Here is a 26,047-nt window from a genome sequence, read left to right as displayed (position 1 = left end):
TCAGTCGGTAAAAAATGAAAGTCGCTTTGTTACCATCTTTGTAAGTTCGTACATACTCAATGAATAATCCCTAAAAGTATGAGCGTCCTGCTCCTTCGGGAACTGATGCAGCTTCATGTACACTATATCCCCCTTCTTTTTTATACGCTTTCCTTTTTCATTTTACATTTCCCACTTACCATTAATTTTTTGCCCTTTTCATTTTGGCTTTTCGCCCTCTTTCTCTGTGCGAACTTTTTTCCTGATTTTGACCTTTTCCTGACGTTGACTATTGTCCTGACTTGTGTGAATTTTTCCCGATTGTGCCCCGTATTTTATTCTATTTTGTTTTTGAATCAAAAATCCTCTGTTTGAGGTACACATTTGACAATTGAGCATTTGTAGCACATATGACTAGTAAGCTGGTGCACGTACCTATTTGATTAATAATAGTCATAAAACAAGACGAGACAACGCTCAACAACTATGTTGAAAAAGGTGATTAAATTCCATAGTGATTTATCATCTCCTTCAGCTTCTCCTTCTTAATAATCTTGATCTGTAATCACTGACAGCAGCTTCCATTATCTTTACCTACGCTACATGACTTCCTAAACTAACCTAACCTTCTATGTAATATACCCTTGCACTTACCTTTCTTACTACACCCCATGTTCAAGGCGTAGCTGCTGGAACATAGAAGGGGAGAGTCTCCCCCCCTCCAGAAGTGAAAGTGAAAGTGAAAAAGGAATATAGGGCAATTTTTGGCCTATGTTTAGCAGAAGGGGTCCAGCTCTTTTCTCTAAAAAATGTTACAATTTTGGTAATTTCTGTTTACATTCGGTTAGTTTATGGTAGGTTATGTTAGTTTAGGTTAGTTTGGTTTAGTTTGGGTTAGGTTAGTTCATGTTAAAGTAGTGTAGGGGTCCCGAATAATTTCCCAAAAAGTCATAGAAATTCTGTTATTTCTATAATAGGTAAGTTTAGGTTAGATTTGGTTACGTTTTGTTACGTCTAAGCACTTGCATCATTCATTTCTCCTGTAAATTTTGTATTTTTACGTGCTTCTGGACCCCTTGTACTAAACATACTCCCTATTTGTAAATATGCAATTATGGTATTGTTAGGAAAAGTAGGATGAAAGAAATGCAAGTACGTGAGTTGTGTGCATCGTATTTTAGAAGAATTTTTATGTTACATAAACGGAACAATTTTAGAAAATTTACCGGTCAATTGAAGAGTATGTAAGTTTGTGAGAAAGAATTAGTACATGAGAGGTAAGGGGAATAGTAAAAGTTAAGAAAGTGGTTGTGTTTGTTGATTGTTTTTGATGTTGTTAGTGGCACTGTATGTGGAGGCGGATGGAATATTTCGCGGAATGGTACGCTTGTTTTACTATACGGATCCAGAAATTGTAAAATGTACAGAAAAAAAATGGTTAAGTGTTTAATTTGCCCATTTCATGTCGAGAACACAGCCCAACCAAACCCTGCCGGGCTTCTAACCCGTTCCTACTACTACTAATACTTATACTATGGATCCGTATTAAAGTAATAATGCATGCCTAATATAACGTAATCTAGCGTAACTTAATGTAATCCAACAAAATATAACCGAATGTAATACACTGTTGTGCTTTTTTTCAGTTTTCAAAGTGGTCCGGCGATGTGATTTTTGTGGCAGTGGTTGAGTAGTGTATCATTTCTCCGTAAGTTATGCATTTCGTGGCTGCCATCTGCGGCAGTTAACCCTTAGTATGAATTTGTGACAAGTGCTATTGAAACTCGTATCATTACCAAAACCCACTTGTTTTCATTCCGCTCGTTTATTCGCATACCCATCATCGCTAAGACGCCTGTTTCCTCCAGACGCACCCACGCGCGACTCACCAGCTTTGCCGTGTCCTGACTTCGTTATATAGTATTAGTGCTTTTTAGTGGCTGCCCACAACAAGTTAGTTCGTGCTTTTTTTGCACTAAGATTTATGCCATATGTTCGCAAGCCGTATGTATACGTAAATCGTACAATAATTGTAATTCTCAAGAAATACTTTTGGTGGCCTCTTTGAATTTTATCTACACCAAGCGAGATATTATCGAGTCGCCCACCGCAAATCTTTTAGGAGACAATAAGAAGGAAATTAGTGAAAGAATTATAGTTTTTTAACAATTGTTTCAAGTGGAGCGGCAAAAGTAAATCTGCACGGTGATATATTTTTTTCATTAAGCTTATAAGAAACGGTGGGGTCTTATTTACAATCTCTCCCAACTGGTTTCATGGCTCCAGAACCAAGTTCCTTGTTTTTGTGTAAATTGTGATAAAGGTAGAAAACAACAAGCTCAGCGGGGCTTGTAATTCCCTTCGCGCGCTTAGGTGTACTTTGTGGTGTAGGTGACACTGGGCTGTGCAAGAGTAGGGGAGAAACTAAAACCTACCCCAAGCGGCTCAGATTTACTTTACGGGTCCACATATTTTTTATATTTGAACACAAATATGGAAGAATTGAAAAAATATCAGGTTATTTCCTATAAAGTCTTTGGTAATGTACAAATACATACTGTGCTCCAAAAGTAAGGAGTTTTTATACTATGTAGAATATTTGCACTTTTACACTGTCTGTGTTTGGGTATTTCCACCTTCGCTGACGCGCTTTCTGCCTACGGATACACCGTCGGTATCGGTAGGTCTTCCTGCTGGGTCCTGCTCCGATTCGGTTAAGAGTCGCCGGGACTCAAGTGACCTTGACAAATCGAAGATATCAGCCTTCCTCAGTTTCTCCTTTTAGTACAAAGTGTTTCCTTATTTTGGCAGCAGATGGGGTTGTTGCTGAAATGCCGTCAAAGCAAATGGCACCCTTCCTTTTCCTTCTTTTCCCCTGCATGTGGTCAAAGTTGGACAGCGCAGGAGGGGGGTGGTTGCGGCTGCAAATGGGACAAAAGAGTGAAATTCCTTGTTTTGGCTAAAAGAGAAACAGAACTGAAGAAAAAATAAAGAGGGACCAACATGATATCAGCCCTCAGCTTCGTGTCTAGAGAGCCACTCAAATATTTACAACGATCACAAACATACGATAGAGAACTAAAGCACTTGTTGCCTGTCTCTTTCTCAAAGGATTCTATCTATGGTAACTAACAGAATACTGCAGGAAGAGTCTGATATAAAATGAAGAACCATGCCAATATTAAAAAAAAAAAAAAAAAAAAAAAAAAAAAAAAAAAAAAAAAAAAAAAAAAAGGAGAGTCGATATTCTAATTTATTTAGAGCCTTCTTGGTTTAAAAAAAAAAAAACGTGGAATTGAAAGGCAGAAAACCCAGGCACAGATCTGAATGGACAATGTGATTCTTTTTTAGTGGAATCCATTTCCGTATTTTCTTTTCAAAATATGACCACCAGATTTACCCTCTCACCTTCACATTCGAATGGTCCTGGATTCGATACGAGTGGCTGACCATCCTGAGGTTTTTTTTTTTTTTTTTACTATTACAACAGGAAAGGGCCGCAATGTTACATTCAGCCTTAGGGACCGGCTTAGAAGGACAGGACGGAGCATATGCCCTTCTTGGTTGTTGGTTTTTATTTTAGGAAATGCACCACTTCATTAACAATAGAATTAAAAGATGTGTCACCTTCTTCAGGAAGGTACACTCATGTCTAAACTTATTGTCGCATATCTACAAATATGTTGTTGTAGGAATATAATTTGATAACGAATTCATCCGGTATTTCTTATAATGTTAGTAGGTGTACAATCGGCAGAGACATGTATGTGGCAAATTTCATGTCAAACAAGCAGTAAATAAGAACAATAAAACGAAAATAAAACTTTCGTGTCCTTTAGCAACATTTTGTTTTACTCATTCTAATTTTTGTATTTATAAATATTTTCCTATGAAATTTACCACATATATATTTCCCAATTGTACACATAGTATCAGTATTAAAAGTACCGAGCAAAATCGTCATTACATTATACTCTTACAAGAAAACAGTTATAGATATGCGACAATAATTTTGGACATGAGTGTACAATGACGTAATAGGTGTTTGTTTCAAACATTGAATAAGTGTTCGTATATATTGAACTTATTTCGTAACGTCATAGAACTAAGAACTGTTGCAGAGCGACGTAAGTCCGGTGACAATACAACATTCCATTGTTATTTTCATACTTTGCAATATATCTATTTATTTTAAAGACACATTTTAAATGTTTTTATTTTCAACTTCTTTATCCTAAAATAAATACTAGCCTATAACCAGCCCTGGTTTCCTTGATTGCATTTCACTTTAGGATTTGGAAAATGTGTCCAACGAATAAAAATATGATAAAACCCCTTTTAAAGACATTCTTTTGTTAATCAATTCGCACTATAAAGTTAAAAATAATTTTGTTTATGCAAGACTAAATAAAAAGAATGGGGCGCGTCATTTTAAGAATTTATAAAGTAACTTTAAGCCTATATTAGAGTGCATCTCATTTTGTTTTAGTCACGCATAAACAAAATTGCTTTTTACTTTTAAGCGTGACTTGGTTAATAAAAGAATTTCTTTAAAATGTTTATTATTATCTTTTTTATTATTGTTAATGTTTCTATACTACTAAGGTATATTAAAATTTAGTTTCCTATGCAATACTACATACTACATTAAGCAGCATTTTTTTTTTTTTTTTTAAAGAATTACTACCGAATATAGAGTGTTTCCCCGCTAATAAGAGGGAGACAGATTGAGGGTACCAAGCACCCCTACCGTTGATTGAGAAATATTTAGGTGTCGACACTGATGAGCAACATCTACATTTGAACTTGAATGTTTTATGGGCTTTAGACAATTGATTCAGACCGGGATATATATATATATATATATATATATAGGCTCTACAGGCTTTGGTGCAAATTAGTTATAAACCAGGTGCCCCACAAAATGTTCCCAATCGGGCCCCGCACCACCTTAGGCCGGCCTTGCTGTATAAAATATGTGTGTGTCTAGTATTGTACGATGGAAGCTGATGAAACAGCTCTATATTATTCTTGATTTTTTTTTTGACAGGTAAACAAAGAATATTTCTGGAATTAATCTACCCTAAATATTATAATAATGTATCTTATCTTTTCTCTTGCATGTATATTCTCAGTCCTGCAGGAAGTTTTCATTTCTTTCTTGGAAAACATAAACGAAGACTTTGGTTCGGCTTCTCCTTCACAAATCTTTGTCGAAAAGTTGACTTCCTAAATTACTTCTTCTCATAGAAACCATCTAGAAATACACTGTACTGGTGAAACAGAAACCATCAACTAAAGAGGTCATAAATTTTGCCATTCCTCGTGTTTGAAGTTCCCGTTCTTCACAATGATTTCCTTCCTCCCGTCCCTGTTAAGAAGTTCAAAGTAGGTTTTCAAAAGGACTGGCTCTCGCTGAGAAGGAAAGTGGGATGAGGAATGACTATAGTGCCATCTAGCAGTTAGACGGCCAAGTACGTGAACACGAAAAAATCTGATTTCTGATTTCTGTAGATTCAATGATGAAGGATATAATTTCTCATCGATTGTGTAATGGATGTATTTGGAAACAGGGAAAAAATAGTACAGTAGCGCACAAATACAAAGATAGTACTCCATTCTCAAAAAAGTCCGAAGTTTTTACCTCTTTTCCTTACTGTAAAAAAACAGAAGACTTTTCCCTCTAATTTGGATCATTTCCTTATGAGAATTTGGATTATAATTATCTGTATTTATAAGAAGAAAATATCACGCACAGAGTTCAAATTGCACCTTTAAAATGAGATGCATCATATTGAGTGAGCTATTGAGACATTTTTGCGAAACAACGAAATGAAACCATGATTTGCCTAAAAAATGGTTGAGATCCCATGTTAAATTGAACACCAATATTCCGGCCGTTGTGGCTCACTCCTCCCTCTTAAATAGCATTCGTGCTTTTTATTTGCCACCTAGTAAAAGTTAGTATATTTGGACAATTCTTCATATCGTGTACGTATACTGAAGCTCTCCTAAAGCGAATCTGTAGAGCGGAATGCAAATCCACATCCCAAACACGATTGTTTAAGGTACAGAGGGTTGATTTACTGAATATATATGTAGTGAATTTATGTATGGACCCGTACAGTAAATCTGCACCTAACAAAACTTTACATTATATGTATTATGGAAAGTAATGTAATAGGATTTACAAGAGCCTTGCCATTATGTACAGTTTATTAATGTAATGAAATGAAGTGCTGCTAATTGTGTACAATATTTAGTGATGTAGTTGACTGGGACGTAATGTTGGCAACTTTTATTACAAAAGCTTTTTTTATTATTTTTTTAAAAAAATATTCGGGAAGGTAGCTTTTTATTGTTTTTATTTTTTTTTAAACTTATTCGGTTTACTACATATCGTCATAAAAATGGTATGGTAATTTTACTTTTTAAGTGAGTAAGTGCATATGAAAGAGGACTGTCTAAGTTATTAATTAGCACTGACATAGTGAGGTCCTTTGTAGCTGAACGGTTAGCGTACGCACATTTGGCGTGGGATACCCAGGCTTTTCGCGGAGTGTGCCAATGTAGTTTGGATCGCAAGTGTTACTGTAGGTCCACGTCCCATATGTCTTCGCTGCAGAAAGGGACGCTGAACTCAAATGTCCACTCCAAACCACTGTCGTAGCATTCCTGTACAATGTAGGAAACCAGTATTTTATGTTTATAAGTGTAAAATTACAAGTACCCGTATCTGCAGAATGTGTATTTAATGTTATAAGTATATAGTTACTAGTCCTTGACAAGTGCTCTAGGCTATAGAAGTTCGCTTCTTATACGGTATGAAGGTTTCAAATATCCGTCTGTGCGTATACCTTCCATCTTTGACGCAGTTGCTCCCTACTAACTTGGGCCCCCTGTTGCGCTCTTGTCTTGACTGTTAGGTAGCATTCTTGCTTTTAGTGGCTAGCACAAATTGGTTAGTGTTTTCTACGCTGGTTAGTACCTTTTCATGCGTGTTAAGTTTTGGCACACTACTCGAAATAATTGTTGGAAAATTATAACTCGTTGATTAATTTCCTTCTTATTTTCCTCCAAAGGATTTACGCGGACATGACAATACCCCTCTTAGCATAGATAAAATTCAGGGGGCGGGGCACCGAAAGTAATTGTTAAAAAATCACAACTCTTTCATAATTTGTGTGCAAATACGTATGTTATAGAACCTACAGTGCAAGAATTACAAAGTAACCCATGCTAGGTGTCGATAGAAGGCACAGATACTATCTAACCGAATTAGAGCAGCCATGGGAAGCAGGCGCGTCAGTGACTGTATATGCATGGTGTTTCATAACAACGCCGACAACGTTTGGGAGGTGATGGGAAGGTTGTAGATTACTGGTCTCCCTATATTTTTCATCAATAGAAGTATTCGCTTACCTGATACATGCTCCTTCTTCCTTATGCTTGCGATGATGATGTTTCTTTAGTTGCTGTGAACACTATTTATTATGAATTATATTAATCGTTTTGACAAGTCATAACTTCATGTTGTTGTTCTTCCACCATTTCTGTTTATGGAACAACAGTAGTCAATCACACTATTAACACTCCTAACATAATAACGAAAATAATTAAATGGAGAAATTGGAAATAAATAAATATAAACCATAATGTTGAAAAAATAAAGGATGGGTCATGATAAGGGCTGATTTCTCCTATCAATGGAGTTTTATGAAAATTCATACCTGTTATCTACACGATATTCCGCGTCAAAGGTCGTTTAGACTATTTTGAGATCATTTCCGGTTATCCCTGTAGAGCTTCCGGAAGTTAACCCTAACTCCAACCTTCGAAAAGCCCACGTAAGTGCGTGAGAAACGGATTTCCGTGGAAAGCGCCAATATGATGACAAAATCCTTAATAATGTTTTGTTCTGCTAATAAAGGCACATATAATAACCAAATAGCAAAACCACAGGTTGATTTGTTACATCATGAGAGTAGTTTGTTTAGGAAAAAGCGTGTTCGGTCAATCTGTATTTCGCTATCAATATTCGTTTTCGGAGTTGTAGTAACAATAGAGCGGACACTCAGAACAACAACAAAAATTGCCAAATTGTATTCTGATATGTCTACTTGAACATAGTAGACTCAGATTGTTCTTGAAGTCCGCTATATATATATATATATATAAACGTTGCACTTGAAATTGCATGTATGATATGAATCCACAGTAAAGCACGAGAAAATCAATTATGCAAACAATAAACTATCAAAGGAAAATATGTAAAGACTTTTGTGTTAAATATCGTCCTGAAGAATGCTTGATCGTATTCTGCATCGTCAGTTCAGTCATCATCCACTTTACCCTGGGCATCTTCAGTGTAATCCTCCTAACATGCTAGGCCATGGAATGCGGTTGGGTCGTGCGTGCGAAACCCTGGATACCACAAGACCGAAGCTACGTGAGCACAGCAGCCTATTACAGTGGCACCGGCCTTACACGGGGACTACGATTCCAGAATATCAGGAACATCTTACTTTATCCAGGGAGTGTAGGTGCGGGAAGCCGTGTGGCGAGACTGGATTTTAACACGACTGACATAATCCTTTTGCTGATTAAGAATTCATGGGCGAATCCAGTGTGCACATGCTCCCTAGTATAGCTTTGTTTGTTTGAGTTGGAAAACGTTGATAGTTTACGCAGCATCTCTTCGGACAATATAGGAAAGTTCAAGAGATCTACCGCATCCATGGGAGCCCATTTTGTTTTGTTCCGCTCGCGATCCCAACTTTTCTTGGTTAGCGTTGTTTGGAGTTCGTTTTCTTTGTGAAGAAGAGCATGCATCCTTCGTGCAATGTACTCGCCGTGGGAGGTGTCAAGTATGAGTGGAGGCCTAAATATATTGTAAAACGCACAAACAATTCGCACATTGTCCCCAATAATGGAATCTAGGTATTAGGCATAATATGTTCCAGGGACTTCAGTCTCTTCATTCTGGAATTGGCGGATTCCACAACACTTTTTTGGTTCCATAAGAGATTGGTTTTCTTATTTCACGTTCACATCTGGCTTCAAGTTCTTGTTGTCGAAGTGATGTGCGCATCACCTGGAGCTGTCTGGGACTATGGCATTAAACTTCATATATATCTGCGCTTTTGCTTGAGCGGAATTACAATAAATTGTAAACAGCTTAGGCAGATAATGCACTTGTTGTGAGCAGAAGTTGTCTTCTTCAGGAGAAATGTTATCGTTTATGGGTTTTTATACACTTATGTGTTGCTTCTGGAACAAACTCTAGATCCTTAGTCGCCTTTTATGATATGTCGTTCGGTTGATTATTCACCGTGACCTCCCGCTGGTCTGTCTCTGATCGGTGCTGAGGTTGGATCTGCTGCTTGATTATGGATTGACATTGAGGGTTGGCTTGATGGTTTATCTTTGTTTGGCGAGGCGGTACAGACTGGTGGCTTCTTTTGGGCCAAAGTTGCAGGCTGGTCGGATGCTGTATCCTGTGTAGTAGTTTGTAGGATGTGTAGGATGCGGCAGATCTCTCGAACTTTCCAGTATTGTCCCAAGAAATGCTGCGTAAACTAACTATCAACGTTTTCCAACACAAACAAGCATAAAGCTATACTAGGGAGCATGTGCACACTGGATTCGCCCATGAATTCTTAATCAGCAAAAGGATTATGTCAGTCGTGTTAAAATCCAGTCTCGCCACACGGCTCCCCGCACGTACACTCTCTGGATAAAGTACGATGTTCCTGATATTCTGGAATCGTACTCCCCGTGTAAGGCCGTTGCCAGGGTGATAGGCTGCTGTGCTCACGTAGCTTCGGTCTTGTGGTATCTAGGGTTTCGCACGCACGAGCCAACCGCATTCCATGGCCCAGCATCTTAGGAGGATTACGTTGAAGATGCCCAAGGTAAAGTGGATGATGACTGAATTGACGATGCAGAATACGATCAAGCGTTCTTCAGGACGATATTTAACACAAAAGTCTTCACATATTTTCCTTTGATAGTTTATTGTTTGCATAATTGATTTTCTCGTGCTTTACTGTGGATTCATAACATATATGCGATTTCAAGTGCAACGTTATATATATAGCGGACTTCGAGAACAATCTGAGTCTCTAGTATGTTAAAGTAGACATATCAGACTACAGTTTGGCAATTTTTGGTGTTGTTCTGAGTGTCCGCTCTATTGTTACTACAACTCCGAAAACGAATATTGATAGCGAAATACAGATTGACCGAACACGCTTTTTCCTAAACAAATTGCTCTCATGATGTAACAAATCAACCTGTGGTTTTGCTATTTGGTTATTTTATGTGCCTCTATCAGCAGAACATAACATTATTAAGGATTTTGCCATCATGTTGGTGCTTTCCACGAAAATCCGTTTCTCACCCACCTACGTCGGCTTTTCGAATGTTGGAGTTGGGTGGTAACTGCCGGGCGCTCTACAGGGACAACCGGAAATGATCTCAACATAGTCTAAACGACCTTTGACGCGGAATATCGTGTAGATAACAGGTATGAATTTTCATAAAACTCCGTTGATAGGCAGAAATCAGCCCTTATCATGACTTATCCTTTGTGTTCTTTTCGTTGATTTTCTTATAAACGTATTTTGTTTTTGTGTTTTTCCCTTTTTTATTTTATTGGAAGTTCCATTCTTCAGTATTGTCTTCCTCTTCCGGTGTTTCGAATATGGCTCCTGAGGTTGACGGACCACTTATGTGTTCAACTGTATCTATTTCTCGAATTTAAAGTCCTGTTTTTTTTTAAGGACCCGGGTAGACTTATTATATCTCGTAAAAAGTGCTGTAATTTTTGGGCTATTGTTTTTCCTTTCATGAATCTATCGAAATACATATACAGGGCTATGTATTGTTTTATTCGGCGGGTATTCTGTAAAGATTTGATGTTTTTTTAAGCCTTCTATTTCTTGATTCTATTGTATTTGTATGTATTGAGGGGTTTTGGGGATCTACGAAATGTTTCTTATGGCATACTGTGTGGTGCTGTTTGAAATTCATTTGTTCACAGTTTTGGTACTGCTTTGCACTATCGGATATTATGGTTGTACCGGGTTTGATGTATTTCAGCATGTAAGGCCATATGATATTTTTTGATTTATTTGGGACTTTAAAGTAGAGTCCATCTTTTGATTCACTGCAGTACATGCCACGGTTTCTCCTTTTAGTTTTCGTCCTCGGTTATATTTTCGTCGAGATCGGAAAGTCTCGTCTACTTCGACTATTGTACCTGGCCCGCCAATTTGTATATTTTCAGTTTGAGAGCATATCACTTGAAAAATTTCACGACAGAAACTATAATAATCTACTAAAGTCTGTTTAGAGATTAGTAGATTTTCGCATGCAAATTGAACGGATTTTTTTTTTTCGACAAAACAAAGTAAACTAAAGAGTAACTGTACTCTTTTTAGTTTCGTGTTTTATAGCCAGGTAGTGTATGTTGGGTTTATAGAATTTCTGCATCCTTCTTGATTGTGTTTATGCGTTCGGTTGGTGCATTTATATCGGTAGCCTAGCGTTACAGTTTTGTCTTTAACAGATTTCATTAATTTTTCGCAGTTTTCACTCTGTATTAATCCTATGTTTTGAAAGAACTCGATGCATTTGCTATCTGTTTCGAATTTCAATATTTTCCCGAAGTTCACAAATGTTAGATCTTCGATGTAATCCATTATGTCATTAGCACTAACTCTTTTGTGAATGAGTTATGTATGTCTTGAGTTTTTGTGTGGGTAATTGTGTGTTAGAGGGGTTCGTAATATTGTTATTGTTTGGATATATACGTCATTGTCATGTGATTTTTAAAGTGTTTTTTTTTGTTTGCTTTTTAAATGAATATTTTATTATTGTGGGAGTTAGGGGGGGCTTCCCCCCTATATTTTTGAGAATATTTTAACTCCCTTTTTGAAGAATATCTTACGTTTTTAAAATAAGAATGTGTTGTTTTTTTGGGTTAGAGGGTTTTGCGCCATACGTGTGTAGAAATGTTTATTGTTATCGGGGGGCTAAGGGGGCTTGCACCCCCAACGCATTGAAGAAGTATTTAACTTTTTGTAAAATAATAATACTTTAGTTTTTTTTGAAATAGTCGAAAGTTGTCCTGCTATACTTTTATAGAAAATTGTGTTGTTGTCGAGGAGGGGGTTAATGGGTTATGAAGATACGGGTCAGTGGTATAGGTGACCTGGAAGATCCGAAAAAGTGTATTATTTTCTTCTGGTCATCTAATAATACAGTTTTTCGGCTCTTCTGGATCATCGATATTACTGACCCGCATCCAGGGAAGGGGGACCAGTAATCTAGATCCTTGCCGGAGGATTCATGGCACCAAGATAAGACAAAAAGTATAGACCAACCTGGGTGCACAGATGTTTCCTTTCGGAGTTATAGACTGCCGAAAACATGAAAAAATGAACTTTAAAGGTTCATAGCTCCAAAACTATGAGACCTACCCTAGTCGGGTCAAGACTTCACTTAGGAACTAGTATGTGTCGTATCCAAGTTTCAGGATCCTGTGGTACTTCGGCAATAATTTTTGTAGAGGTAGTTGGAGAGTACTTCAACTTGTACGCTCGTAGCCAAACTCCCTGTATAAAAATTGTTATGAGTTCCTTAGGATTCTGAAACTTCGATATTTGGATAGGGCACATACTAGTTCCTAAGTGAAGTCTTGATCCGACTACGTTAGGTCCCATAGTTTTGGAAGGAACGATGGACCTTATTCATTTTTTCATGTTTTCGGCAGCCTATAACTCCGAAAAGAAGCATTTGTGCACCCTGATTGGTCTATACTTTTTGTCTTATTGTGGTATCAATAGTCACATCCCAAACGTTGTCGGTGTTGTTTTGAAACTCCATATATATAAGGCTTGAAAAATCCACTCGCCTGCTCCCAAGTGGCGAGTACTTTTTTACATTTGGCTAACAAATTCTGATCAATCGAAAATGTGAATTCAAGAATAAATTGCAGATATTACTTTATTATTATTATTATTATTATTATTATTATTATTATTATTATTATTATTATTATTTGTAAGAGAGATGTCAATAAATAAAATAAAAAATGTTTTGATATGTGTACTGTGTCTCAAAGTAACTTTTGTTTATTTGTATAAACATTGTGACTGCAAAATGGTCTGGCTAGTAGATTTTTTTCGGCTGGCTGGCGAGTACTTGCAAGCAAGATTTTTCAAGCCCTATATATATATATATATATATATATATATATATATATATATATATATATATATATAGAGGTCTCAGGTCTACCAAAGTGCGAACTATGTTCAAAAAATTCATTCATGCCTATCAGAAATAAGCAAATTTTCTATTAACTAGCACAAAATTATACAATTGTTCACAAAAGTTTTCTGCGTATTCTTATAATAGAAGAAACTTTTTTTATGATTATAGGTCTATACCACAACGATGGATGCCATGCTATGCAATAAATTTATAGGTGCTTTAAGATAACGGCACTGAGAAAGATGGGAGTTACCATTGAAAATTTCGGTAATTATTATCGGCTACTATTAGTAGTGCATTGGATATATTCTGTGTGCTAGATTATTTCGTAGCCATTTTGATAGAGCTTATGCAAAAATCTATTATTATTTTTTACTCTGAACATTCGGAGTTTTCGAGCAGTGAATTTGTTATTGAAAATTTCACTGTTGGTTATCTGACCTATCCTCAAGTCGGACGACGTTGTTATATCTCAACAGACCTACACCTGTAAGTGTTTTAATTCGGTAGAAGTTTTCTCACTGCTTTCAGCTATAACAGTAAAAAAATATACGTAAAAATTTTTAATTTAAGTCGTTTTCGTAGAGTCAGATTTTAAACTTTGTTCGTAGAGTTCGCTTTACTTCGTTAACACCTAATTGCTTAGCCACTCATTTAGAGTGTAACACGTTAGTCCTGAGCATTGCAGAAACATGTAGGGGTGTGTATTTTTTTTTAATAGTTATGTAAATACATTTCTTTCAAGCTAAGTGCTTGATAATTTTACCAAATTTTTCAACTGGTGCATATATTTTTGTTTAACTTGCTGCAATTCACTGCAGCGATAGTATGAAAATGATTATGCTGGAGATTTGATGTTTTCAACGATAGGTAATCGTGCTGAATACGAAAATAGTTTCAATATGTCAAGAAAATTAAATACCATGCGTATCTAAATTTCACTTAAGAACATTCTTTGTATATCTACATTTTACTTGCGTCGCCATCACTGTTGTCACTTCTTCCGTAGCGTATTTTTCTTTTCATTTGTGTTATACTACTTTTCAATGTCATGTTTCGACACGAAAACCAACTTCTTGTAGGCAGCATAATTTCTGTTCTGCGGATACAATTTAAGATCAATCAGGATAAAATTGAGGCATTAAAAATATACACACAGATAAGGTGAAGTTAAAAATATTGTATACTTATTTTAAAATAGATAATAATATGTACATGCTTCTATAGATTTGTGCAGCAGACTAACATACTTCACTTTTGTCTGTGATTTGCGCAATTTTTAGTAGCGAACAAATTGAAAATGACTTTGATAAAATTGTATCATGGATACATATGTAAAGGAGCCAGTTTTTGATGATGTGACATTTTAATAAATGTAATTAAATATGTTACTTTTCTCAAGATCCGTGATCTGATATATGTACATTCCCTTATCCGCAGTTACGATGGTGATTCTTATAGTGAGGCTTGTAATTAATTTGTTAAAAAAAATAACGAATAAATAAATCAATTTTTAATTTTGTTAATTTTCAATTTAATAAATTAAATTCTCAGAAGTTAATTTTTAATTTAAGCAATTAAATTTTCAGGAGTTAATTGTAATGGATCAGTCATTTAAAAAAAATCGCACCGATTAGAAAATTAATCCTTATTTTTCTGAACAACAATGTAAAATAAATATTTAAGAGATTTATGATATTTTATTTTTACTGTTTATTAATATTCGGATGCTTCTGCAAAGGGTATTAAATCACAGAATTCTACTTTTGAGTTTTGAGTATCAGTGGAAAGAGAAACTAATTTTCTACACGTGTGTATACGTGGTTAAGTCTATTTCAAACTTATAGCGGAGTTATGAACTTAAGTGTTTTAAAGTATTTCAACAAATCATCAATATGCTTAAACTTACGATTGAATTTTCTGAGAAAGTAATTTTTTGACTTAATACTTTTTGCACAATCACCCAAGAACTATCAGTTTTATTTCAGTTTGTACTTTCCATAATAGTGAAGTAACTTTCCATGTCCGTAACTTTGTCTATTAATTTTTAACTTACTATCACCAACTCAATAGAATTCTCATTTTATAGTAGTGAATACTGTCATTTTTAATTTTAAACAATTAATTTTGAAGTTAATTTTAATGTTAACTGTTAGTTTTGCTGACATTAATTTAGTTAATTATATTTTTATAGATGAAATTTTTAATTTTAATCCGTTAAAATTATTGGGGGCCGGGGTGGCTCAGTGGTAGAGCGTTCACCTCTCGTGCGTGGAGTCTGCTTCTATCCAGGTGGGTTTTGTGGTGGACGGACACCGTGTACATGGGTTTTCTTGGGGGATTTTCCTTTTCCTTTTACTTTCTTCATTCCACGATTTCACATCATCACCGTCTCGTTTAGCCTAAACGACATAATCGTTGGACGTAAAACTAATATATTTCTTTTCATTCCATTTCCGTCAAAATTATTGTTTCGTAATGTATATAGTTTTACGGATATAGTGTTGATTTTTTACTGTATGATTTTCTAATTGTTCTTTTTGTTTATATTTTTAGGATGTATAATGACAATTAAGCCGAAATAAAAATGGAAAACTCTGATAAAGTTGATGATAGTATCTCTGAGTTGGAGGTTATTACTCTCACATATTCATCTACTGACACGAAGGTTATTGATGATGATGATGATGATTGTGATTCTTCAACATCTGATTACATATCAACTTCATTTTTAGTGGAAGATGTTGCAGTTGTTTCCATTCAGAATCAAATATCTGACCCCTGTATTAACAAATCTCTTGAAGTGAGTAATAGTAGATATCCAGACGACAAAGTAGTACTCTCAAGCGGTGGCATATTTGGTGAGGTTGGAAAATGTTATGCGGTTGAAGTGACTGAATCTGAAGGCTTAAAAGTAAGCAATGATCTGTTACGTGTATCATTAGGATATGAAGAGAATGAGCAGACATACAGCGCACAAGATCATATGCAAACATCAAATGAGGTGGTTGAATATGTAGACGTAAAAACAGAGAATGATCTGGTATGTGTGTCATTAGGACGTGACGGGAATGAGGAGATAGGTAGCGCACAAGAACATATGCAAACGTTAAACGAGATGAAACATGTAGACATAAAACCAGACAGTGATTTGGTGTGTGTGTCACCAGGACATAAAGAGAATGAGGAGTCAGACAGCGCACAAGATCATAAGCAAACGCCAAATGAAGTCGTTGAATCAGAAAGGTTAGTTTCCAAATCAATACATTCTTCAAACTTAGTTTTCAAATTTGCAAATGTTATGAACATTTTTAACCATGCAATTCGATAACGTTATAAGTCAAATTTAGATACTCGAAGTGCTTTCGGAAATTCAAAATGATAAGAAATACAAGATCTGGGAAATAAAAATCTTAATCTAATTCTATTATTAGAACTAATTAGACAGTCATAAACAAAGTAATTTTTATGAAGTTAGAGGTATTACTACTAAAACCATTACAGCTTGAGATATAATAGCACCGCTGCTGCCTATTAATATTCACGGAAATACTGTTTGATTTCTGTATCTTTATTCTTTTGAAAGAGTAATCACTAATTCCTAATTTATAAAACTTATGTCAAAATAATCACAAATAATTTTCCATGAATTTATTAACTAATAAAGCAAAGTAATATTGTGTTGGAACTGACGATAAAGAAAAGTAATAGTGTGTTGGTACTAACAATTTACAATCTTCGAAAAAATCTGTCATTTTTTGTTGCTTCTTGTCTTGTTAGTTTTCCAAAATGGTTTCCAAGATGCTCGGATTGATTATAGGACCGAAATATAACACAGCATAAAATCTGGAACTCAGTCTGGCATCCGTTTCCTGGTTGTAGTATTTCGCCATTCACATCATCTTGCTCGGAATCTATTGCTTTCCTAATTTTATATTCATTTTTCAAAATCGATCAGAACATGTTTCCAGAAATCACGAAATAGACAGCAATATATTTCTTTTCTCGCATACCGTTTCCAGCTATATTTATGATGCTTTTCCGTATCCTTATAGTTTTCAAAACTTGCGTCTTCTCTATGAGAATAAGGCTAATCATGGGCATTGTAATCTTTACGAGTTAAGGCTGTGTCAAACACATGGAATCCTGTCTGTCTTTGTCTATCTATCTATCTATTTATTTATTATGTATTTATTTCGATGTTCGTATGCTTGTTATTATTAATACTTCGTGTTCATTTTTTTCTTGCTAGAGTAATCTTAGAAAGTGCTTTCTCAGAACTAACTTTCTTCTTTTTGAAACCTGTTGAAATCCTGGCCTGTATTTTACAAAACTAAAGGGTTCGTCTTGGAGCTAGACAGGCAAGTTTCTTTGATTCTTTCCCTCCTGCAAGGTTACACGCATGAGTTTGGATTTCTCAGGAGATAAAGAAAACGATGAAATGCAGATAGATTGCTAAGCTCACAGCCTTTTTTTTTCCTCTCGTCATTGATGGTGTGCAGCTATATAAACATTTCCCCGAAAGCAACAATTTGTATAGTTTGAGATATTTTGCAGTTGAGGACATTCACAAGTTTCAGAAAATCTATTTGTGCTATCTGCCAGTGAGAGGAGTGCTTCCAATTTCTGTGTGTATTTTATGCGACTTTCTCGAACTGTATATGGTATAATCGGGAAAATAAGTTGAAGATAGCGAGAGTCCAACCTCATATTCCAGAGTGAAGAGTCAACTCTTCTGTATCTTATTTGTCGCTTGAGCTGAGAAAGATTTATATATTAAACAGCAAGGTTCGCTGGTCTAAACCAAAGAACGAAAAATGTTCGTGAAATCGTGAACACACATTTGTGGGTTATCACATTTCACTCCCGTATATTATTTGTATTATATTCAGACCTAAATTCCCCATTCATTACTCAAAGAGCTTATACTACAAGAGCAACTTTTGTTTTTTTGATAGTTTCTTCTATGATTTTGTTTCTTTTATGATTTTTTAATAGTTTGTTATTATTGTTATGCGATTGCAATCAAAGAAAAATTCTAAATATTGTTTCGCTTTAATAATGTTTTTATTGATAAAACATATCGAAATCCCGTACTTTTTTGGGAGGTGAGTCATACAAACCCCACGAGAGGCATTTATTGAAATCAGAAGTACCCTTGGTATGAATGGATCAGAGCCAAAGTGGACTCAGATAATTCGTATCTTTATTCACTTTTCTTACTGATATGCAAATTAGGTCGTTGTATTTCGTTAACTTGGACTAATAAAAGTCGTAGTGAACTAACTTACACTAAATTAGTTCTTCTGTACTCTGAAATTGTCAATATGCAATTCTGTATGATGGTTTCACTTGTGTAATTGTTTATCATTTTGTCCTTCTGAAATGACTCTTGACAATTACGTTAAGAAGTATGTAAAGATCAGTACAATGTATTTTTATAGTCTTCGTGAGTGAGTCGGCAGACAAATCGCATTTACGGTCAATTAGTCTCGGTTTCGAGTTCAAATGGAGAACAATTCTCTTGGATGTAAGCCGAGAAGCGGTTTTGATTCCGCTTTAAGCTTATGTGACTCCTTCCAACATAACCCGGTTGTTGAATAATAACACCAAGGCGAAACAGACTTATTTTTGTCCACGTGTGATATAAATACATACAGCAAATTATTTAAACAAACAAACAAAAACAAACAAACAAACAAACAAAAACTGGTTTAAACCAAAAAAACGTTTTTTTTTTTTCAATAAAAACCATTGTTTTTGCCATCCCTGTTAAGGTGCCTTTCATTCCAATTCAGGTAGAGCATGTACCATCACCATCTCAGATATTGTTAAAAGTTTTTTTTTTTTATAGCAACTAGACAAATTTTTAAGAGACCCATATTTTTTTGCTTTGTCGAAAAAAAAATCCCGCCAAGTAATGGGCCATCAAAGACGGGGAGTACAATTTGTGAATTGTAGAAGACATGGAAAATGGTCAACTTTGGAGCCCCACCATTCGACTGTGGAGACAGGTAGTTATAATTCTTGTTGTAGTGCGTACATATGGATATAAATAGAGTATATTTTATTATAATTAACAAAAAATTGGCTACTTACCAATGAATCCTCCCTTGAAAAATTTAAATATTTTAACGTTTCGGAACTCTCAGCTGGTTCCTTCCTCAGTGGCAAGGTAAAAAGGATTAAAACGGAAAGAAAAAAAAAGTAAAACCAGGAATACATACCGTTATATAAAAGTAACGTACAAAAAAGTTCTTAAGATGAACAGAGCAGAGTGAAAAAAGAATGAACTGAATAAAAAAGAACGTGGTGTCTATGTTAGGCCACTATTGCCAGGTCCAAAGTATGCATCGCAGGCACTACTTACATACATCAATAGTCAGCTCATCCGCCGATGTACAAGGCCAATATTTGGAAGAACTTCTTTCGTAGAGCATTATTAATTTGTGACCGTCAAAAAGATCTCAATGAAGAAATACAGTTTTTATATAAAATAGGACAAGAAAACGGTTATAAGCGATGTATTTTACAAAAATGGTTTAATCAAACACGTAGATCGCTGCAAGTCCCCAAACGGTAACTTCCAAAGAAGCAAAAACTTGGATTAGAATTCCTTATTTTCCACAACTTTCAACAAAATCTCAACGTATTCTTGCAAAACATAACATATCTGCTTCAAGTATTTCCCCAAAAGTTTATAAAAACATCTCACTGGATTTAAAAGCTATTTTGCCGATCCATTAAATAAGGCAGGTATTTACCGCGTCCATTGCGAATGTAATTCCTCATACATTGGCCAAACTAAACGTAATATTAACACGCGTGTGAAGGAACATGTTAGACAATCAAAAAAGTCACAGGAAAAAGGCATGTCGGGTTTGGCGCTTCATCTACAACAACACTCACATAATATAAAACAGGTTAAGATAATAGGTTCAGCAAAATCAAAAAAACAACGGGAAATTAAAGAATCGTTCTTTATTCATAAATACAAAACTGCATTGAACCTTGATATTGGGAACATTGATCGAGCTTGGATACCTACCTTTGATGCATACTTTGGATTTGGCAATAGTGGCCTAACGTAGACACCACGTTCTTTTTTATTAAGTTCATTCTCTTTCACTCTGCTCTTTTCATCTCAGGATTTTTTTTTTTTAACCTTACTTTTATATAGTAATATGTATTCCTGGTTTTACTCCTTTTACCCCCTTTCCGTTTTAATCTTTTTTACCTTGCCACTGAGGAAGGAACTAGCTGAGAGTTCCGAAACGTTAAAATCTTTAAATTTTTCAAGGGAGGATTGATTGGTAAGTAGCTAATTTTTTTGTTAATTTTGAATATTCCCCCATGCGCCCATGTAATTATAATATATTTTATTATAGTTTGGTTTGTGCATGCGTATCTTTTTGTATATAAATTAACAAATAAACGTCAGTTTATCTGAAAAGTCGAAGTTTGCGAATTTTTTTCGAGCACTTCCGATTCGAATTTTAAAATTCTGTTTTCACAGTTGGTAAGACGAAGTTACCCGCTTTCCGAAAAAAAAAAAATGTATCGCTTCTGTGTGCAACCGTTTTGTCGCAAAAAAATTCGATAAATTGTAAAATTTTCAAAAATCGCCATTTTCTCGAAAACATCTTTTAAAATTCTGAAATTTTGTCAGATGGTTCAGCTTTACATGAATAATAAACACACCAAATACCATTCTCGACCAATGCTTCATGAATTAACTGCATCCTTTTGAAGTTGGCGAAGTTTCGTTAACTTTGATGTCACAGTTAGCAGCACTTAAAAGTCCGTTAAAATTCTAAGTTTGGCAACAACGCATTCTGAGTGAGAGGAGGGGAAGAAATGAAAAAGAAACAAGACTTATGGACAGAGCTCACAGTTTGCTGTTTGAAATTCTCAGATCTTCTTTAATACTTCTAGTACAAAACAGTACCTTAGCATTAATGCAGCAAACTTTTTTCTTTTTTAAAAAAGAAAACACACACACTTCTCAACGAAAAACAAAGATCGTCATAAAAACCAGGGTAGTTAAGGAGTTCGCTATCTATCAATGCAACTGAAGGAACGTTCTCTAGTTGTTCCGATAGCCATGCGTGTTAAATATTCTATTTTTTGTGTTAATGCAACACTTTCTAACCTGGTTCGAATCCCGCTCGATGCATTTATTATTATTTTTTTTCATTTTGTAATTTTTCAGTCATTCTTGCCGTACATTTTTATAGTATATGTATTACACGGAGGTGATGGACAATTTTCTAATTTATCCAAAAATAAATGTACAGGCGTAGAACCTTTCCTATATATATCCCAATGTGAGTCCCCCTTAGTGCAAATTACTTCTTGCATCGATCCATAAAATTTTGGAAAACCTGTAAATAAATCCGGAGATCTAGTGTTCAGGAAATCAGTATTAGATCTAATACCTCCTTCATCACTACCAAAACGCAATACGTATTATTATTATTATTATTATTATTATTATTATTATTATTATTATTATTATTATACTCATCTTTGGCATGGAAGACCCAGCTTAGATTGCCGGCGGGTGCTCATGTGGTTCGGGACCTACGTTAAGCTGTACGTTCACTTCTCATATAGCCTCGCTGCTGAAAGGGGTGTTAAACTCAAAATCAAATATACTATTATTATTATACACATCTTTGGCATGGAAGACCCGGGTTCGATTGCCGGCGCGTGCTCATGTGGTTCGGGACCTACGTTAAGTTGTAGGTTTACTTCTTATGTAGCCTCACTGCTGAAAGGGGCTCTAAACTCAAAAGCTATTATTATTATATTATTATTATCATTATTATTATTATTATTATTATTATTATTATTATTATTATTATTATTATTATAAGTAGGAAATAGAAAAAAGGTTTTAGGGTACTAAATTTGGTGAGACATTTTATTTCTTCCCAGTATGGACTTTATTGTTGTCTTGGTGTATCAGAACCATTTTAAATAGGTTTTCACGACGATCTCACATTGTATTTTTCACTTAAAAGTCTTAATAGCTCTCAATAGTATCACCGCTTGCTAGTGTCAATTGCATCTCACAAGAATGCACTCAGTTACATAATACCTTGACCATCACCTTCCTCCGTTCTTTACTGTTTTCAAATCGGTTTTGTCTCAGATTCAAAGTAGTGGATATAAGCCATACATTGAATTATGATATTGTTTAAAAAACCTGGTTGTGTCTTCTTTTAAATGATAAATGATGTGCTCAAAAGTGAGATATCTTTCACATTTTCCTATAGAAAAGCTTGTCTGAAGAGAAATCAAAGTGAGTTGAGGCTATAATGGGACACTATTTAGTATATCTTAAATCCTGTGCAGAGCGATGTTTTAACTTCGAGGGGAAACGTATACCTAGAAAAAGACACTGAACTCGCTGCCAACTGTGTTTAGCATTCAGATTTGGAAACCTGACTCGTCAATATTTTCCTCATGCTCTGCCACATTTGTATCTTCAAGACTTCATCAGAGGATGTTGTAACTTTTGATACAAAATGCCTATAATTTCTATAGCACACCAAAATTTTGATTTTGCAATACTGTCATGGGTAACATCAATGTTTTCTGGGTCAGTATTATTGAAGGTGCACTGCAACGAAGTTAATTAAAAAATACCTTTGACCTTTTAGAAATCTGCAATGCAAATTCTCACAGTAGCATTAAAAGTTGCACGGTTCCTCAACAAATGAGACATATCTAGTTGGATTTTTGGGGTGATATCCTTCTAGTAGAGGTATCCAATAAAAGCTCGGTAATGCGCACTACAGAGCCGGTTAGGTTGTGATGAGCTATCCGCTCTGTTCGACTCGGCTCAGATGAACCATCCTCTCGATTCGGCTCGGTTGAGGTCCGCTACATCTCGGTAGACGTGATATATGAACGGTCTTTCTGAGCTCGGCTCTGTGGTGAACAAGCCGCGGGTCGACCAATTTAAACCAATTGCACAATTAGAGTCGGCACGTTTCATTCAACGCATTCAAATGGACCGAGTTTCGTCGCTAGAGGTTAGATCGGTTGTCGCTTTTATGGAAGTGACTGTATGTCCGGCTTAGTGAGTCTTCCTCTATCTCATCTCTCCTTAAAGAAATCCTCGGTTCGGCTGTGAAGAGGATTGTTACAAAACAAAGCTCTTGTAAAGTCAGGTGTAAATTTCCTACTCGATAAATTTCTTGTATAGTTATCTTGAAAAATGAATGGATTTACGCAGTGTTCAATAGCTTTTATCAATTCAGGTGAGTAGGACCATGGCTTTTATTGGACATTTGAAAAACAAACACTAAAAAGAACGATGTTTTTTATTATTGAAAATAAAACTTCACATGTTTTGTGTACAACACCATGGTTCGCATCCATACAGCACCGCAGGATTTTCATTGGAGAAAAGATATTCAAGTGACAATTAGCTCACTGTTTGTGCACTGTTTTCTTTACTGTTTGTGCACTCTGCTGTTCTGTTGGGAGATATCAGTAAAAGTGTTTAATGAGTATCAATTTGGGCAACAACGACACGCTTATGTTCTCTCATGTTTCACAGCGTAAGCGTGAAGATTCGTGAATTATCGGAAATGAATTTTCTAAAAGATAGTCCAAACTTTTGAATATATATAGGGTAATTTTGAATAGGCCTAATACGAGGGTCGGCTGATGAGTTCTCGGCCCGATCCCCTTCCGAATGTACTACTCTGATGTAATTGATGTTATGTGAAATGTTGATCTTTTATTTGTTTAAGTACCAAATTTCACGATTCTACCATGAACGGTTTTTATTTTACAGGTAATTGAATGAACCATGGCGGAGCCAGATGTCAAATTCACCAAAGAGGAGTTGCGAGGTGTAATGAAGTTCTTCTTCCTGCAACAGAAGTCGCCCAAGGAAATCCATGGTTGCATGTTAGACACATTGGGTGGACAGTGCCCTTCATACTCCACTGTGAAGAAATGGTGTGCGAACTTCAAGCGTGGTGGATTTTCAACAGAAGATGGTGACAGGTGTGGCAGGCCAGTGTCAGTGTCAACTCCAGAAAAATTGGACCAGATTCATGACCTGATTTTGAGCAACAGACGGATTTCGCTTCAGGAGATAGCTGACAAAGTGCACATATGAAAAGAACGTGTTGGGTCAATAATCCATGATCAGTTGGATGTGCGCAAGCTTTCTGCGAAATGGATTTCGAAATGTTTGAACGCGGATCAGAAACGCGAACGTGTGAGATCATCGCAGGTGATTTTACGGCATTTTGCGAACTCTAAGGACAATTTTTTTAATCTGCTTGTTACCCAGGATCAAACGTGGTTGCATTATTTTGATCCGGAAACCAAACAGCAGTCATGCGAGTGGCGCCACTTAGGATCTCCAAGGCCTAAAAAAATTCAAAGCACAAAAGTCCGCAGGGAAGGTGCTTGCCTCAATATTCTGGGATAAGGATGGTGTTTTGCTGTCAGACTACCTTCCAAAGGGCCAAACTATAACTGCAGAGTATTACTGCAGTCTGCTGGCTAAGGTAAAGGACGCTATTAAAGAAAAGCGTCGGGGAAAGTTGACACGAGGTATCTTGTTCTTGCAGGACAAGGCTGGCAGAACAATGGATTTTCTGAGGGACCTAGGGTTTCAGTGCATTGACCACACCCACATTACTTGCCAGATCTTGCCCCTTCTGATTATTATTTGTTTCCAAAACTCAAAACAGCACTGAAAGGACAGAAATTTCAGTGATGAAGAGGTTATAACAGCTGCGGAACAGTTTTTTACAAACCTTGAGATTTTTTTTAAGGGGTTGGGGAAGTTGCAGCATCGAAGTGCCAAGTGTGTTGACCTTCGAGGGGACTATGTTGAATAGCCTCACACTTTCATGCCTGCAGCTCAAGTCCTTCTGGGTCGGGCCGAGAACTTATAAGCCCACCCTCGTATAGGCACATTAAACGCAAAATGATGATATAGAAATATAATTTTACAGAAACGTGAAATGTCTAGAGTTTAATCTGTTGGTTAAGTTACTTTTAAAATGTATCGCGTTACTTTGTCATCAACTTTTCCTTATATACAGTATATGACACAAGTTATACTAGGTGATAGTTGTTACTTATATAACTCATATTCGGTTCGGAAGTAGCGCGCTATTTGTAGCGAAGCTACAATAGCTAGCTACAAATTTTGTAGCTCTAGATGTAGCGGCGCTACAAGTCTAAACCTGTAGCTTGTAGCTGTAGCTGAGCTACGTTTTTTTATAGTGTGTAGCGAATTTTGCACTAAAGCTACAAATAAACCTTTTCCAGGACGCAAAAATATTTTGTAACCCCATTTCCTCACAATTGTTAGTAAATTTTTATATGAAGATAGGGAGAAAATATAATTGTTTTATGATTTCTGACTCCAATTATTTTGCAACAATATTGCAAGAAAATTTTCTGAAATAAATTGCGTACTGACGATCGGTCAAAAGAATAGTAATGACTTTTAAAATAGAGCTACATGCCATTCTAGCAGCGAAAGCATATACATTTTTTGGGGAGAAGGAGTAATATATCTATCTATCTATCTATCTTATATATACATACATTAAAAAGAGCAGACAAAATGCATACTTTACTGTGAAATGCAAATTGACAGAGAAAGCTTTTATGTAATATTTTAACCAAACTTTTAAGTTCAGTTACGCATGTAGATGCCATGACACATATTATAGGGTAGATAGGGGGAAATCGGATCACCTTTGCAGGAAAAGTCAAATTGGAAGTTTAAGATGCTTCT

General features: G+C 35.8%; 1 protein-coding gene across 8 annotated transcripts in view; it reads left to right on the top strand.

The window, feature by feature from the left end:
* Positions 1-26,047, top strand: part of LOC145690644 (uncharacterized) — a 44,171-nt gene that overhangs the window by 381 nt on the left and 17,743 nt on the right. For 2 of the 8 annotated variants that reach the window (XM_081765737.1, XM_081765736.1), the window contains exons 2-3: positions 13,429-13,527; positions 15,817-16,506. In XM_081765737.1, the coding sequence (XP_081621863.1) occupies positions 15,848-16,506 (659 nt within the window). In that variant the 5' untranslated portion in view covers positions 13,429-13,527; positions 15,817-15,847. Of the gene's footprint in view, positions 1-40; positions 478-1,118; positions 1,257-13,428; positions 13,528-15,816; positions 16,507-26,047 lie in introns of those variants that run through there. The other 6 variants (XM_081765740.1, XM_081765744.1, XM_081765739.1 and 3 more) reach the window with 5 other exon arrangements.

The sequence above is a fragment of the Thermobia domestica genome, chromosome 7, assembly GCF_964235325.1.
Source record: "Thermobia domestica chromosome 7, izTheDome1.hap1.1, whole genome shotgun sequence".
Lineage (NCBI taxonomy): Eukaryota > Metazoa > Arthropoda > Insecta > Zygentoma > Lepismatidae > Thermobia > Thermobia domestica.
Note: the sequence above shows the minus strand (reverse complement) of the source record. Positions and strands in the feature narration are given on the sequence as shown.